The 15,920-nt window shown below is 49.2% G+C and overlaps 1 protein-coding gene across 1 annotated transcript in view; it reads left to right on the top strand.

The window, feature by feature from the left end:
* Positions 1–15,920, top strand: part of ark2ca (arkadia (RNF111) C-terminal like ring finger ubiquitin ligase 2Ca) — a 36,106-nt gene that overhangs the window by 14,931 nt on the left and 5,255 nt on the right. Inside the window, exons 3-6 of the mRNA XM_078228010.1 lie at positions 4,020–4,145; positions 6,566–6,692; positions 12,300–12,404; positions 13,409–13,504. Of these exons, the coding sequence (XP_078084136.1) occupies positions 4,020–4,145; positions 6,566–6,692; positions 12,300–12,404; positions 13,409–13,504 (454 nt within the window). The remainder of the gene's footprint in view (positions 1–4,019; positions 4,146–6,565; positions 6,693–12,299; positions 12,405–13,408; positions 13,505–15,920) is intronic.

Here is a 15,920-nt window from a genome sequence, read left to right as displayed (position 1 = left end):
TGTATCACAGTGTCAGAGAGGAGGTTTGATGAGGACTTATCTGTTGAGGTAGTATGGGCGGAGATTAGAAATAGGAGAGGAGAGGTCACCCTGTTGGGAGTCTTTTATAGACCTCCTAAAAGTTCTAGAGAGGTTGAGGAAAGGATTGCGGAGTCAATCCTGCTTAGGAGTGAAAGTAATAGGGCAATTGTTATGGGGGATTTTAACTTGACTAATATTGACTGGAATTGTTATAGCTCTAGCTCGTTAGAGGGGTCAGTTTTTGTTCAAAGCGTGCAGGAAGGTTTTTTGACTCAGTATGTAGACAGGCCAACTAGAGGTGAGGCTATATTGGATCTGGTGCTGGGAAATGAGCCAGACCAGGTGCTAGACTTGGAAGTTGGTGTGCATTTTGGTGATAGTGACCACAATTCGGTTACGTTCACCTTAGTGATGGAAAGGGATAGGCATGAACCTCGGGCCAGTGGTTTTAGCTGGGGGAAGGGTAATTATGAGGCTATTAGGAGAGAATTAGGAAACATAGGTTGGACTAGGAGATTACAGGGACTGGGAACGTCCGACATGTGGAGTTTTTTCAAGGAGCAGCTACTGCGAGTCTGTGATAGGTATGTCCCTGTCAGGCAAGGAGGAATTGGTAGGGCTAGGGAACCGTGGTGCACCAAAAAAGTTTCTTTGTTGGTTAAAAAGAAAAAGGAGGCTTATGTTCGGATGAGACGTGAGCACTCGGGTAGTGCACTAGAAAGCTTTAGATTGGCTAAGAGGGAGTTGAAGAGCGAGCTTAGAAGGGCTAAAAGGGGACATGAGAAGACTTTGGCGGATAGGGTTAAAGAGAATCCTAAGGCGTTCTATAGGTATGTCAAGAACAGAAGGTTGGTTAGGGCAAGTTTAGGGCCAGTTATAGATGGCAGAGGGAAGTTATGTGTGGAACCGGAGGAGATTGGTGAAGCATTGAACCAATATTTCTCTTCGGTGTTCACGCAAGGGGACATGAATATAGCTGAGGAGGACACTGGGTTGCAAGGGAGTAGAATAGACAGTATTACAGTTGATAAGGAGGATGTGCAGGATATTCTGGAGGGTCTGAAAATAGATAAATCCCCTGGTCCGGATGGGATTTATCCAAGGATTCTCTGGGAGGCAAGAGAAGTGATTGCAGAGCCTCTGGCTCTGATCTTCAGGTCGTCGTTGGCCTCTGGTATAGTACCAGAAGATTGGAGGTTAGCGAATGTTGTCCCATTGTTTAAGAAGGGGAACAGAGACTTCCCCGGGAATTATAGACCGGTGAGTCTCACTTCTGTTGTCGGCAAGATGTTGGAAAAAATTATAAGGGATAGGATTTATAGTTATTTGGAGAGTAATGAATTGATAGGTGATAGTCAGCATGGTTTTGTGGCAGGTAGGTCGTGCCTTACTAACCTTATTGAGTTTTTTGAGAAAGTGACCAAGGAGGTGGATGGGGGCAAGGCAGTGGACGTGGTATATATGGATTTTAGTAAGGCGTTTGATAAGGTTCACCATGGTAGGCTTCTGCAGAAAATGCAGATGTATGGGATTGGGGGTGATCTAGGAAATTGGATCAGGAATTGGCTAGCGGATAGGAAACAGAGGGTGGTGGTTGATAGTAAATATTCATCATGGAGTGCGGTTACAAGTGGTGTACCTCAGGGATCTGTTTTGGGGCCACTGCTGTTTGTAATATTTATTAATGATCTGGATGAGGGTATAGTTGGGTGGATTAGCAAATTTGCTGATGACACCAAAGTCGGTGGTGTGGTAGACAGTGAGGAAGGGTGTCGTAGTTTGCAGGAAGACTTAGACAGGTTGCAAAGTTGGGCCGAGAGGTGGCGGATGGAGTTTAATGCGGAGAAGTGTGAGGTAATTCACTTTGGTAGGAATAACAGATGTGTTGAGTATAGGGCTAACGGGAGGACTTTGAATAGTGTGGAGGAGCAGAGGGATCTAGGTGTATGTGTGCATAGATCCCTGAAAGTTGGGAATCAAGTAGATAAGGTTGTTAAGAAGGCATATGGTGTCTTGGCGTTTATTGGTAGGGGGATTGAATTTAGGAGTCGTAGCGTTATGTTGCAACTGTACACAACTCTGGTGCGGCCGCACTTGGAGTACTGTGTGCAGTTCTGGTCCCCACATTACAGGAAGGATGTGGAGGCTTTGGAGAGGGTGCAGAGGAGGTTTACCAGGATGTTGCCTGGTATGCAGGGGAGATCCTATGAGGAGAGGCTGAGGGATTTGGGATTGTTTTCGCTGGAAAGGCGGCGGCTAAGAGGGGATCTTATTGAAACATATAAGATGATTAGAGGTTTAGATAGGGTGGATAGTGATAGCCTTTTTCCTCTGATGGAGAAATCCAGCACGAGGGGGCATGGCTTTAAATTGAGGGGGGGTAGTTATAGAACCGATGTCAGGGGTAGGTTCTTTACCCAGAGGGTGGTGAGGGATTGGAATGCCCTGCCAGCATCAGTAGTAAATGCGCCTAGTTTGGGGGCGTTTAAGAGATCCGTAGATAGGTTCATGGACGAAAAGAAATTGGTTTAGGTTGGAGGGTCACAGTTTTTTTTTTTAACTGGTCGGTGCAACATCGTGGGCCGAAGGGCCTGTTCTGCGCTGTAATGTTCTATGTTCTATGTTCTATGTTCTAACCCTGTTAGAATTTTATAAGTTTCTATGAGAAATCTGCAATCCTTTCCATAATGAGTATCTGCTAGTGTTGGATTGTGGGCATGACCCACCTCTGCTGATCAGAATTCAGGTTGAAACTGCTCAAATTCATGTTTGGGTCCATTACAGCTGTCGGAGAAAATATTCTATCCATTAGTTTGCACTTCCATCAAACGAAGGCTTCATAGATAAAAGGACAGATTTTTCTGAACACCCAGTGCCACAGAGATTGAAGGGCGACCTGATAGAAGTCGACAAGATTACGAGGGGCATGGACAGAATGGATAGTCAGAAGCTTTTTCCCAGGGTGGAAGAGTCAATTACTAGGGGGCACAGGTTTAAAGTGCGAGGGGCAAAGTTTAAAGGAGATGTACGAGGCAAGGTTTTTACACAGAGGGTGGTGGGTGCCTGGAACTCGCTGCCGGGGGAGATAGTGGAAGCAGATACGATAGTGACTTTTAAGCGGCGTCTTGACAAATACTTGAATAGAACATAGAGAAACTACAACACAAACAGGCCATTCGGCCCACAAGTTGCGCCGGTCATGTCCCTACCTACCTAGGCTTATAAATAGACTTACCTATAACCCTCAATCCTATTAAGTCCCATGTACTCATCCAGAAGTCTCTTAAAAGACCCTATCGAGTTTGCCTCCACCACCACTGACGGCAGCCGTTTCCACTCACCCACCACCCTCTGAGTGAAAAACGTACACCTGACATCTCCTCTGTACCTACTCCCCAGCACCTTAAACCTGTGTCCTCTCGTAGCAACCATTTCAGCCCTGGGAAAAAGCCTCTGAGAATCCACCCGATCTATACCTCTCAACATCTTGTAAACCTCTATCAGGTCACCTCTCATCCTTCGTCTCTCCAAGGAGAAAAGACCGAGCTCCCTCAACCTATCCTCATAAGGCATGCCACCCAATCCAGGCAACATCCTTGTAAATCTCTTCTGCACCCTTTCTATGGCTTCCACATCCTTTCTGTAATGAGGCGACCAGAACTGGGCACAGTACTCCAGGTGGGAGTCTGACAAGGGTGCCATCTTCCCAATAGGACGGGAATAGTCCCCGGAAGAGTAGAGGGTTTTAGTTCAGTCAGGCAGCATGGTCGGTGCAGGCTTGGAGGGCCGAAGGACCTGTTCCTGTGCTGTAATTTCCTTTGTTCTTTGTTCTTTGTTTACAAATCCATGACGTGCTTGATGTTTTATTTCAATACAATTTATTTATCCTGGGGTGGATGTCAATGGTTGGGCTCTTGGTAAATGTAGTTGGACCTCCCTAACTATTTCTGTTCTGACCTTACGACAACTTTCTCCAACTTTGTTGTGTGATTTTGTAGACGGACACAGGAACGGGCGCCCCCTTACCCTCACCGTCTCCGGCCAGGCTTTGAGTTCACCAGCCATGTCCATCCTGCTTCAGCAGTGGGAACGCAGCCCAGGTACCTAACTGAAGGCACCGACTGGTAAGTCCTGGACATGCTTCACACTCCATATTGGATTGGTTCTGTTAATGCTGGAGGGGAGTCAATAGTAGTTCCTGTGCGGAAGTCAGTGAACAAAGGATTGACATTGCTTTAATGTCGTCATTTTCTGTCCTCTGATCCAACGTGGAAATTGTGCAGTGAGATATTCCTTTCCAAATGTTAATACATTCATATCCATTCCTCTGCAGTAGTACTGCAAAACCATAGATTAATTCTTCTGTTAAGTTAGGGACAGAAACAAAATGACACAAATGCACTCAGCATTCTCATGATATTATTAGACAATACAAATCCCAGCCTTTTTCTCAATTCTTTCACAGGATGTGGGTGGCGCTGGCTAAGCCAGCATTTATTTACCATCCCTAATTGCTCTTGGGAAGATAGTGGTGAGCCATCATCTTAAACCACTGCAATTCCTGAGGTGTAGGGAGACTCATAGAAAGCTCACAGCACAGAAAGAGGCCACGTGGCCCATCGTGTCTGCACTGGCCGATAAAGTGAGCCATCCAGCCTGATCTCACTTCCCAGGGTTTGCTCCATAGCCCTGCGAGTTACAACACTTCAGGTGCATATCCTGACACCTCTTCAATGAGTTAAGCACTTCTGGTTCTACAGACAGTGGGTTCCAGATCCCCACAACCCTCTGGGTGAAAAGACTTTTCCTCATCTCCCCCTTAGTCCTTCTCGCAATCACTTTTTATCCATCTATGCCCCCTAGTCACTGACCTTTCTGCTAAAGTGTATATCCTGGTGCTGAGGATTCTGCTTCTGCCTTTGGTGGTCCAAGCAATGCTGTCACATTCTTCTTTATCCTCTTTCCTGCCTATAAGCAATGGGGCAATCGGCAAGATCTCCAGCTTCCTCATGGTCTCCTCATTACAGTATCAAAGAGACAGACATGAGGGTCAGCATTAAGGACTACTTTTGGTGAAACCATCGCCTGAGGCTGCCTCTCAAGACCCCTTTATGCAGACACCTGGCCACCACATGCACGCTCACTGTTTAGTGGACACGATGGTTGACCAAATTCTCAGTGCAAATTGGGTGCTTTCCCATGGGACAACTGCTAATTGGTCCGCTAACACTTGATTTTCTGTACTGCTGTGGTGAGGGCAAGAGCAAGCGTGCCACACGCTCCCTGTTCTGTCTCTCTCACCTCACTGGAAACTGCAAAAACCCACACTGAAGTTGCTGAGCACTCGAAAACAAGTTAAAATAATTCATGAATAGTTCATTCAATAACTAAATGCAAAATGCTAACATTTGCAGACAGAAAGGGCAGAGGAATTATAATTGCCAGCTCAAAAATTACAGATGAACTAGAGCCAAGGCAGTTCCTTCACCCTCATTGTGTTTTCTTAGAATCATAGAATGACCTCCAATGCAGAATGAGGCCCTTCGGCCCATCGAGCCTGCACCAACAACAATACCACCCACGCCCTATCCCCGTAACCCCACGTATTTACCCTGCTAATCCCCCTGACGATAATGGTCAATTTAGCATGGCCAATCCACCTAACCCGCACATCTTTGGACTGTGGGAAGAAACCGGAGTACCTGGAGGAGACCCACGCAGACGCGGGGAGAAGGTGCAAACTCCGCACGGAGAGCAACCCAAGCTGCGAATCGAAACCTGGTCCCTGGCGCTGTGAGGCAACCATTGTGCCTCTATGCCGCCCTCTTGTCCTGGAATAATATGAGCTGGTTGTCCATTTTCCTGGATTAATGAATAAACTTGGGGATTGGCTCTTTTCAGGGTGCAGAGACTATTTTTATGCCCAGACATCTGATAGCCATGTTTGGATAGGATTCCTATATCTGTATTCCAATTCTCTTTCCACACCTCGTGTTGCACTAAGGCGGACTTTCATCTGTTTCCATAGCTGGTAATTCCTGAAACAAGTTACTGTTGCCGGGAGCTTATAGCTTGAGGGGTGCCACTCCACATCAAGCGTGGCTGACCAGGAATCTCTCCCGCACTTACCACCAGTCATTGGCATGTTGGAAGGATTTTCCAGGTTGATGCTCAACCTGTTTGACTGCATTCTGAATGCACCTTCATCAGCCATCAAGACCTAGGTTGGGAGTTTTTTGTAAATTTTGTGTCTTTATATGCCCTGTTTGTGAACTGAAATCCCACTCACCTGACGAAGGAGCAGCGCTCCGAAAGCTAGTGGCTTTTGCTACCAAATAAACCTGTTGGACTTTAACCTGGTGTTGTGAGACTTCTTATTGTGTTTACCCCAGTCCAACGCCGGCATCTCCACATCAATATTAAACAGGGCAGAGTTAGTTTCAGAGTTGGAAAGTTTTGAGAAAAACACAATAGTTACTAATTACTATTGCTAGTTACTAATGCAGCTCCTCATTTTCTCCTGTTTGCTCTGTTATTTTTGAAGGGATATCAGTGCCGAGGCGGGATTGCCCCATACACAGTACCAGCCTCTCCCAGTAAATCGCTTGCACCATTATCTAGCAAATCCTAGAATACATCATTTCTCCAGAAATATGTCTTCAGCATCTGTGGTAAGGAGGTTTATTGGTCTAAATAGTTTCCTTGCTCTGTGTTGGTTGTCCTTCCATTGTTGCTCTTATTGTTATCGTTTGTTAAGTGAACTCAGAGCAGCTGCATGTCCCTTTTATCATTGCAGCAGATTTGAATAATGTGGTGATGTGCTTCTACACGGCTTATGATGCTGCAACAAATACCAAGTATCATCGAATCATAGAATGGCCTCCTTCTACAATGCAGAAGGAGGCCATTCGGCCCATTGAGCCTGCACTGACCACAATCCCAACCAGGCCCTACTTCCGTAACCCTGCATTTTTACCCTGCTAATCCCCCTGACACTTGGGTCAATTTAGCACGACCAATCAACCTAACCCGCACATCTTTGGACTGTGGGAGGAAACCGGAGCACCCGGAGGAAACCCACACAGACACGGGGAGAATGTACAAACTCCACACAGATAGTGATCCGAGGCTGGAATTGAACCGGGGTCCCTGGCGCTGTGAGGTAGCAGCGCTAACCACTGTGCCACCGTGCCGTCCATATCAATTTCCATGAGGAGAGTATACGTTCAACTCTCGCAGCTGATGCCTTAGTTGGTAAACTTAGTTTGTAACTGAGCCATACAGACTCACAGGGTTAGTTTCCAGTCTAGGCTTCCAGAGTTAGATGGCTTCAGGTACAACAGCAGTAGGGCCACTGCAATCTTTGTCTCAGAAATCCTCAGTGTGTATGTGTGTCGTGTGTGTGACATGTGTGGTGTGTGTCATATGTTTACCCTGTGTGTGTGTGTGATGTGTGTGCATGTGATGTGTATGTGGTGAACCACTGTAGTTGTCTGTTTATGTGATATGCCTGGACACGCCCCTGCTGCCTCAATCCGGGGCTCCGCCCTCCTCGGGGTATAAAGGTGGCTGCTCTCCACCCCTTTTGCCTCAGTTCGGGTTAGCTATCGGTTTGGGAATGCTTCTGTTCTTTGTTAATAAAAGCCTGTTGTTTCGCAACAACGAGTCTTTGCGTAATCAATGGTGCATCAATTTTATTAACAAAAATTTTGGGATGGAGCAACTCCTGAAACCTGACAAATTGGATTTGGATCCCCAGGCAGTCGGTACCTCTAACTCTTTTGATCACTGGCTGCGCTGTTTTGAGACCTTCATCGCCTCCTCCTCCGCCGTCGTCGTAACCGACATCGACAAACTACACGTGCTCCACGCCCGCGTCAGTGCTCATGTCTTTGCGCTGATCCGAGACGCGGAAACTTACCAGGAGGCAATCGATCTCCTCAAGAGCCAATACAACCGGCAGCCGAATGAGGTCTACGCCAGACACCTGCTGGCCACTCGCAGACAGCAGCCCGGGGAATCGACTGAGCAATTCCTGCGCAAACTGCGTGCACTCGGCAGAGCCTGCAACTGCAAGGCCGTTTCAGCCGCCCAAAACGCCGACGACCTGATCAGAGATGCCTTTGTCGCGGGCATCAGGTCGACCTATATCCGGCTGCTGGAACAAGGTGGGCTGGGCCTGAAGAAAACTGTGGAGCTTGCCGGCTCGCTGGAGGTAGCTTTCCGGAACCTCGAGGCCTACACCCCCGACCATGAGGGCGCACCGTGGACACCGCGACTGCAGCCATCTCTGTTGCCGGGAGGGCTGCAAACCTACGGCACGCCCCGTCCCGACGCCGAACTGACCACTGCGGCAGTCTCCGGAGGCCCAAGGTGCTACTTCTGCGGCCTGGAGAAGCACCCACGACGGCGCTGCCCAGCGAAAGACGCGATCTGCTCTGGCTGCGGTAAGAAGGGTCATTACCTGAAAGTTTGCAGGGCAAAATCGGCCCCCAGGCCCAGCAGCGCCGTGTGCGATCCACGGGAGGCACTGTCTTCGGCGCCATCGGCCGTGTGCGATCCGCGGGAGCCGCCATTTTGGACGCCATTGGCCGTGTGCGACCTACGGAGGCCGCCATCTTGGACGCCATCAGTCACGTGCGACCCACGGGAGCCGCCATCTTGGGTGACGTCAGCCGAGTCACGGGGGCCACCATTTTGGGAACCATCCACCGCATCGCCTAACCCGACAGTGGCCTCGATCGCGTTGGACCAGTCCAGGCCTCACCAACTCGCCTGGTCTATGATGGACATCAAGGTAAACGGCCACACTACTAACTGCTTATTTGACAGTGGGAGTACGGAGAGTTTTATCCACCCTAACACGGTGAGGCGCTACACACTGCCAGTACTGCAAATGCAGCAATCAATCTCCATGGCTTCGACATCCCGGTTGGTGAATGTCCTCGACTACTGTGTAGCAACTCTGACCGTATGGGGCACGGTGTACGAGAAGTGCAGGCTCCTCGTGCTGCCACAGCTCTGCGCTGCCGTACTACTGGGGCTAGATTTCATGTGTCACCTTGGGAGCGTCACCATGGTGTATAATGGGCCTTTTCCCCCAATCTCCATCCGCAGCTATTAGACCAGCCACCGCGCACCACCTGTGGTCTCTCGACCCTTAAAGTCGCCCCTCCCTCGCTCTTTGAACACCTCACCCCCGACTGCAAGCCCATTGCCACCAAAAGCAGACGGTACAGCGCTGAAGATAGAGTGTTTATCAAGTCAGAGGTGCGACGCCTCCCGGGGGAGGGGATCATTGAGGCCAGTACCAGCCCCTGGAGAGCCCAAGTGGTGGTTGTTAAGACTGGGGAGAAACACCGCATGGTTATTGACTACAGTCAGACCATCAACCGATACACGCAGCTGGACGCGTATCCCCTTCCCCGCATCTCTGACATGGTCAATCAGATTGCACAATATCGGGTGTTCTCCACCATTGATTTGAAGTCTGCATACCACCAGCTCCCTATCCGCCTGGAAGACCGCCAATACACTGCCTCCGAGGCGGATGGCTGTCTCTATCACTTCCTTCGGGTCCCCTTCGGCGTCACCAACGGGGTCTCTGTTTTCCAGCGTGAGATGGACCGAATGGTGGACCAGAACGGGCTGCGGGCCACCTTCCCGTACCTGGATAACGTCACCATCTGCGGCCATGATCAGCAGGACCACAACGCCAACCTCCAAAAATTCCTCCACACTGCGGCACTCCTCAATCTGACCTATAATAAGGAGAAGTGTGTATTCCGCACACGCCGCCTCGCCATCCTTGGTTGTGTTGTGGAGAACGAGGTCATCGGCCCCGATCCTGACCGCATGCATCCCCTCCTGGAACTTCCCCTCCCCACCACCCTCAAAGCACTGAGGAGATGCCTGGGCTTCTTCTCGTACTATGCCCAGTGGGTCCCCAATTATGTGGACAAAGCCCATCCGCTCATCAAATCCACATCTTTTCCCCTAGCGGTGGAGGCCCGGCTGGCCTTCGACCGTATCAAAGCGGATATCGCGAAGGCCACGATGCACGCTGTAGACGAATCCACCCCATTCCAGGTGGAGAGCGATGCATCTGATTTTGCCCGAGCCACCACTCTTAACCAGGCGGGCAGACCCGTGGCCTTCTTCTCGCGCACCCTCCAGGGCCCTGAAATTCAACACTCCTCTGTCGAAAAAGAGGCACAAGCCATCGTGGAGGCTGTGCGGCACTGGCGCCACTACTTAGCTGGCAAACGGTTCACCCTGCTCACGGACCAACGGTCCGTTGCCTTTATGTTCAGTAACGCGCAGCGGGGCAAAATCAAGAACGATAAGATTTTGAGGTGGAGGATCGAGCTCTCCACCTACAATTACGACGTTTTATACCGGCCTGGGAAGCTCAATGAGCCCCCAGACACCCTGTCCCGGGGGACCAGTGCCAGCGCGAACCTAGACTGGTTACAGACTCTCCACGATGACCTCTGCCACCCGGGGGTTACCCGGTTCTTCCACTTCATCAAGGCCCGGAACCTGCCCTATTCCATCGAGGAAGTCAGGTCTGTAACCAGGCACTGCCAAGTCTGCACGGAGTGCAAGCTGCACTTCTACCGGCCGGACAGAGCGCACCTCATCAAAGCCACCCGCCCTTTCGAACGCCTAAGCGTTGACTTCAAAGGCCCTCTCCCCTCCTCTGACTGCAACATATACTTCCTCAACGTTGTTGATGAGTATTCGCGGTTCCCCTTTGCTATTCCCTGCCCGGATATGACCTCAGCCACGGTTGTCAGGGCCCTGCACAGCCTCTTCACCCTGTTTGGTTTTCCCAGCTTTATTCATAGCGACCGGTGTTCCTCTTTTATGAGTGACGAGCTGCGCCAGTTCCTACTCTCCAAAGGCATAGCCTCGAGTAGGACCACCAGCTACAACCCCAGGGGGAACGGACAGGTGGAGAGGGAGAATGCGACAGTCTGGAAGGCCGTTTTATTAGCTCTCCGGTCCAAGGGTCTTCCAGTCTCCCGCTGGCAAGAGGTCTTCCCTGATGCGCTACAATCAATTAGGTCACTACTGTGCACGGCTACCAACGTCATCCCTCGTGAACGAATGTTTGTTTTCCCCAGGAAGTCCTCCTCGGGGACCTCGCTACCGTCGTGGCTGATGTCCCCTGGCCCTGTCCTGCTCCGGAAGCACGTGCGGACCCATAAATCGGACCCCCTGGTCGAAATGGTCCGGCTCCTCCACGCCAACCCCCATACGCCTATGTGGCATATCACGACGGGCGGGAGGACACGGTCTCCATTCACGACCTGGCACTCGCAGGTACTACGTCCCATGGCCCCTCACCCCCAGCTCCCAACGTTGTCCATGATGCACCAGAGTCGCAGCACGCTCATTTAGTCCCCGTGTACGGCACGCCTGAGCCCCAGGAGCAGCCTCCACACACCCAGCAGTCTTAAGGCGCTACGGACAGCTTCACCGGTTATGGACGGGTGTCTGACTCATCACCGCGGCCTCCTGAACTGGCACCACGGCCGACACTGCGGCGGTCGCAGCGGCAGATCAAGCCCCCGGAGAGACTGAACTTGTAACTTGAATCAATACCTTGTGACTGTCGTTCCACCACCTCGCCCCCGTCAAACTCTTTTTAAACAGGGGGTGAATGTGGTGAACCACTGTAGTTGTCTGTTTATGTGATGGGATATGTCTGGACACGCCCCTGCTGCCTCAATCCGGGGCTCCGCCCTTCTCGGGGTATAAAGGTGGCTGCTCTCCACCCCTTTTGCCTCAGTTCGGATTAGCTATCGGTTCGGGAGTGCTCCAGTTCTTTGTTAATAAAAGCCTGTTATTTCGCAACAACGAGTCTTTGTGTAATCAATGGTGCATCAGCGTGTGTGCGATGTGTGTGATGTGTGTGTGTGTGTGTGTGTGTGTGCGATGTGTGTGATGTGGGTGTGTGTGTGTGTGTGTGTGTGTGCGATGTGTCTGTGCAGACAGAATTGAGCTTAGCTGCGATAAGATTGTTTGGATTCTGCCAAAGGATGCTGGCCTGTAGAACCATACACCTTGCAGACAGACACTCTACAGGGGGAGAAGAGAAGGGGGTGAAACTGAGCAAATAAGACAAATGTTGTCTAACCACTGCCTCAGCGGAGAATAACTAACTCAGTGCAGATCAGGAATTCAGCGTAGGACCTTTCTGGGCTGTGTGGCTCAGTAAGTTATTTTTTTTGTTCATCTTTAATAATGAAAACAAAATCTGTGTTTTCCAGATTATTCCAGACATGAGGAATTACCCTTATCCACATCTTCATCTGCTGGCACTCCAAGGGTTAAATGGGGGTCGACAGAGTCCTGCAGTTAGGGAAAGTTATGAGGTGCGTCACTGGTGTTGTCGTGGATACCGACAGGATATAGTTGGCTGCTTATTGTCTTTGAGATTGAATAACATTCGTATCTAACTTGAGATTGCAAAAGATCGTCCCTCCTCAGGATCCAATGTGAAATCAGCTTGAGATGTTACAGTATCACCCAGGAAATCTATCCATAATTTGGCACATATTAATGTGGCATTTGCAGTTCCATCCTTTTGCACAAGGGGTACACAGATGGGCAGAATAGCAAATTGCAATGCCAGGGAGTATACTCTGAAGTTGGATGAGTAATGGGAGCTTTGTTCTATCTTACCCCTGCTCTACCTGAACTCAGAGGGCTCAGTGCTGACACTGGCTACTGAAAATGAACTTCCATTTTGGGTACAAATATTTCTCACCTAAGTTCAATTTTTTAAAAAGCCCCAAAAATGACATTGCATTCATATCATCATAGAATCACAGTGCAGAAGGAGGCCATTCAGCCCATCGAGTCAGCAGCGACAACAATCTCACCTAAGACCTATCCCCGTAACCCCACATATTTATCCTGCTAATCCCTCTAATTTATGCATCCTGGGGCACTAAAGGGCAATTCAGCATGGCCAATGCACCTAACCTGCACATCTTTGGACTGTGGCAGGAAACCCACGCAGACATGGGGAGAACGTGTAAATTCCACACAGACAGTGACCCAAGCCAGGAATCAAATCTGAACCCCTGACGCTGTGAGGCAGCAGTGCTAACCACTGTGCCACCGTGCCGCCTCTTAGATGAGATATCAGTGACTGACAATCTTGGAATTTACAAGGCTAGATTTAAGCTTGTAAAAAGAAAAAGAATGCCTTACTATACTGGCCTCTTCTGCCGCTCAATCCAGTTGATGGTTGAATAGATTGACATGGAAATCATAGTGTCAACTGATAATGTTCAAGCCCTTCATTTAATGACAGGCTCAAACCCCTGTGTATGCGTTAAGGTAATAAAATATTATTTCTTGCCGGTTTCAGGAACTGTTACAACTAGAGGACAGACTTGGGACAGTGAACCGTGGGGCCATGCAGAATGTGATAGAGCGGTACACCTTTCCTCACAAGTACAAGAAGGTGAGAATTGATGCCTCTCACAGCTACCTGTGTCACTTTTGTTGCATTTATAATCACAGGAGATCGGCAGAGATGTGGTTGGGACTGGATAGGATTGGGTTAGGGAAATAAAAGCAAAATCCCGCCTGTGCTGGAAATCTGAAATAAAAACAGAAAATGCTAGATAAAGTCGGCGGGTCTGGAAGTATCTGTGGAGAGAGAAACGCAGTTAATGTTTCGATTCCAATATGACTCGTCTACAGAACAATCGTTAACTTTGTTTCTCTCTCCACAGATACTGTCAGGCCTGCTGAGTTTATCCAGCATTTTCTGATTATGTTGGGGTTAAGGCAGTGGTTCCCAAAGGGTGTGGCGCGCCACACTGGTGCAGCAAGAGAGGGTGGCAAGTGTGGCGGGAAGATTCAAGGACAATCAAAGAAACATTTAAACATGGATTAGATATTTTTCCAAAGTGATTGTTTTATACTTTCTGGATGTCCCATGATCATATTATAAAGTAGTTGTGTTCTATGTTATGAATCGAACACTGCTAGGAGTTGTTTCTTTTGGTTTTTGAATGTATTTCTTATCAATAAAAAATTTGGTGTGGCGCGAGCAAATTTTTATTCCGAAAGTGCGGCCCAGAGAAAAAAGTTTGGGAACCACTGGGTTAATGGATGTGGAAGTGACAGGGTGAGCGGCTGAGTAGCAGCAGAGTGGGATGGGGCAGTTGGGAGGATGGAGTTAACGTAGATGGGATTGGGGAATGTGAGAAGGGAAGGGATTGATGAGGGAAGAGGAAGGAAAAGGAGTATCTGAAAAATGGGCAGATCTCAGAGCGGGATGGAGGACAGGGCCGGCTGAAAATATGAGGTGGCTTGAGGATCAGATGAGAAATGTGCAGGTACAGAGGCTTTATAGGGGATGGAGAATTGAGGAGAAGGTTTGGTAGACAGCGGTGGATAAAGAGTTTGAAATAATTGGGATATATGTGATGGGATGGATGTGAGCCATGAGGTTGGGATATTTTTTATTCTTTCTTAGGCCAGCATTTAATGCCGATCCCTAATTGTCCTTAAGAAGGTGGGGGTGAGCTGCCTTCTTGAACCGCTGCAGTCCATGTGGTGTAAATACCCCGACCGTGCTGTTAGGGAGGGAGATCCAGGATTTTGACCAAGTGACAGGGAAGGAACGGTGATATATTTCCAAGGCAGGATGGTGAGTGACTTGAAGAGGAACACCCAGGTGGTGGTGCTACCAGGTATCTGCTGTTCTTGTCCCTCTAGATGGTAGTGGTCATGGATTGGAAGGTGCTGCCTAAGGAGCCTTGGTGAGTTACTGCAGTGCACCTTGTACATGGTACACACTGCTGCAACTGGTATGTTGGTGGTGGAGGGAGTGAATGTTTGTGGATGGGGTGTCAAAAAGCAGGCTGCTTTGTCCTGGATGGTATCAAGTTTCTTGAGTGTTGTTACAGCTGCACTCATCCAGACAAGTGAAGAGTATTCCGTTACACCCCTGACTTGTGCTTTGTAGATGGTGGACAGGCGTTGGGAGTCAGGAGGTGAGTTACTCACTGCAGAATTCCTAGCCTTTGGCCTGCTCTGATGACAACAGTATTTATATGACTAGCCCCAGTTCAATTTCTGGTCAGTGGTAGCCATCGGAATGTTAATAATGAGGGATTCAATGATGGAAATGCCATTGAATGCCAAGAGGTGGTGGTTAGATTCTCTCTCGTTGGAGATGGTCATTGCCTGGCACTTGTGCAGCACGGATGTTATTTGCCACTTGTCAGCCCAAGTCTGGATATTGTCCAGGTCTTGCTGCATTTGGATATGGGCTGCTTCAGTATCTGAGAAGTCGCAAATGGTGCTGAACATTGTGCACTCATTAGCATACATCCTCACTTCGAACCTTATCCTGGAAGGAAGGTCATTGATGAAACAGCTGAAGATTGCTGGGTCTAGGACACTACCCTGAGGGATCCTGTAGTGATGTCCAAGAGCTGAGATGATTACCCTCCAACAGCCACAGCCATCTTCCTTTGTGCTGGATATGACTTCAACCAGCAGACAGTTTTCCCTCTTATTTCTATTGATTGCAGTTTTCTGGATCTCCTTGGTGCCTCACTCGGTCAAAATGCTGTCTTGATGTCAATGGCTGTCACTCTCATTTCACTCTGGGGTTCAGTTGTTTTACCTGTGCTTGAGCCAAGGCTGTAATGAGGTCAGGAGCTGAGTGACCCTGGCAGAACCCAAACTGGGTGTCACTGAGCAGGTAATTGCTGAGCAGGTGCTGCTTGATAGCACTGTTAACGTCCTCTTCCATCACTTCACTGATGATCGAGAGTAGACTGATGGGGCGGTAATCGGCCAGGTTGGAGTTTTCCTGCTATTTGTGTCCAGGACATACCTGGGCAATTTTCCATATTGCC

Source organism: Mustelus asterias, chromosome 1, assembly GCF_964213995.1.
Source record: "Mustelus asterias chromosome 1, sMusAst1.hap1.1, whole genome shotgun sequence".
Lineage (NCBI taxonomy): Eukaryota > Metazoa > Chordata > Chondrichthyes > Carcharhiniformes > Triakidae > Mustelus > Mustelus asterias.
This window is presented reverse-complemented; position numbering and strand designations above follow the sequence as displayed.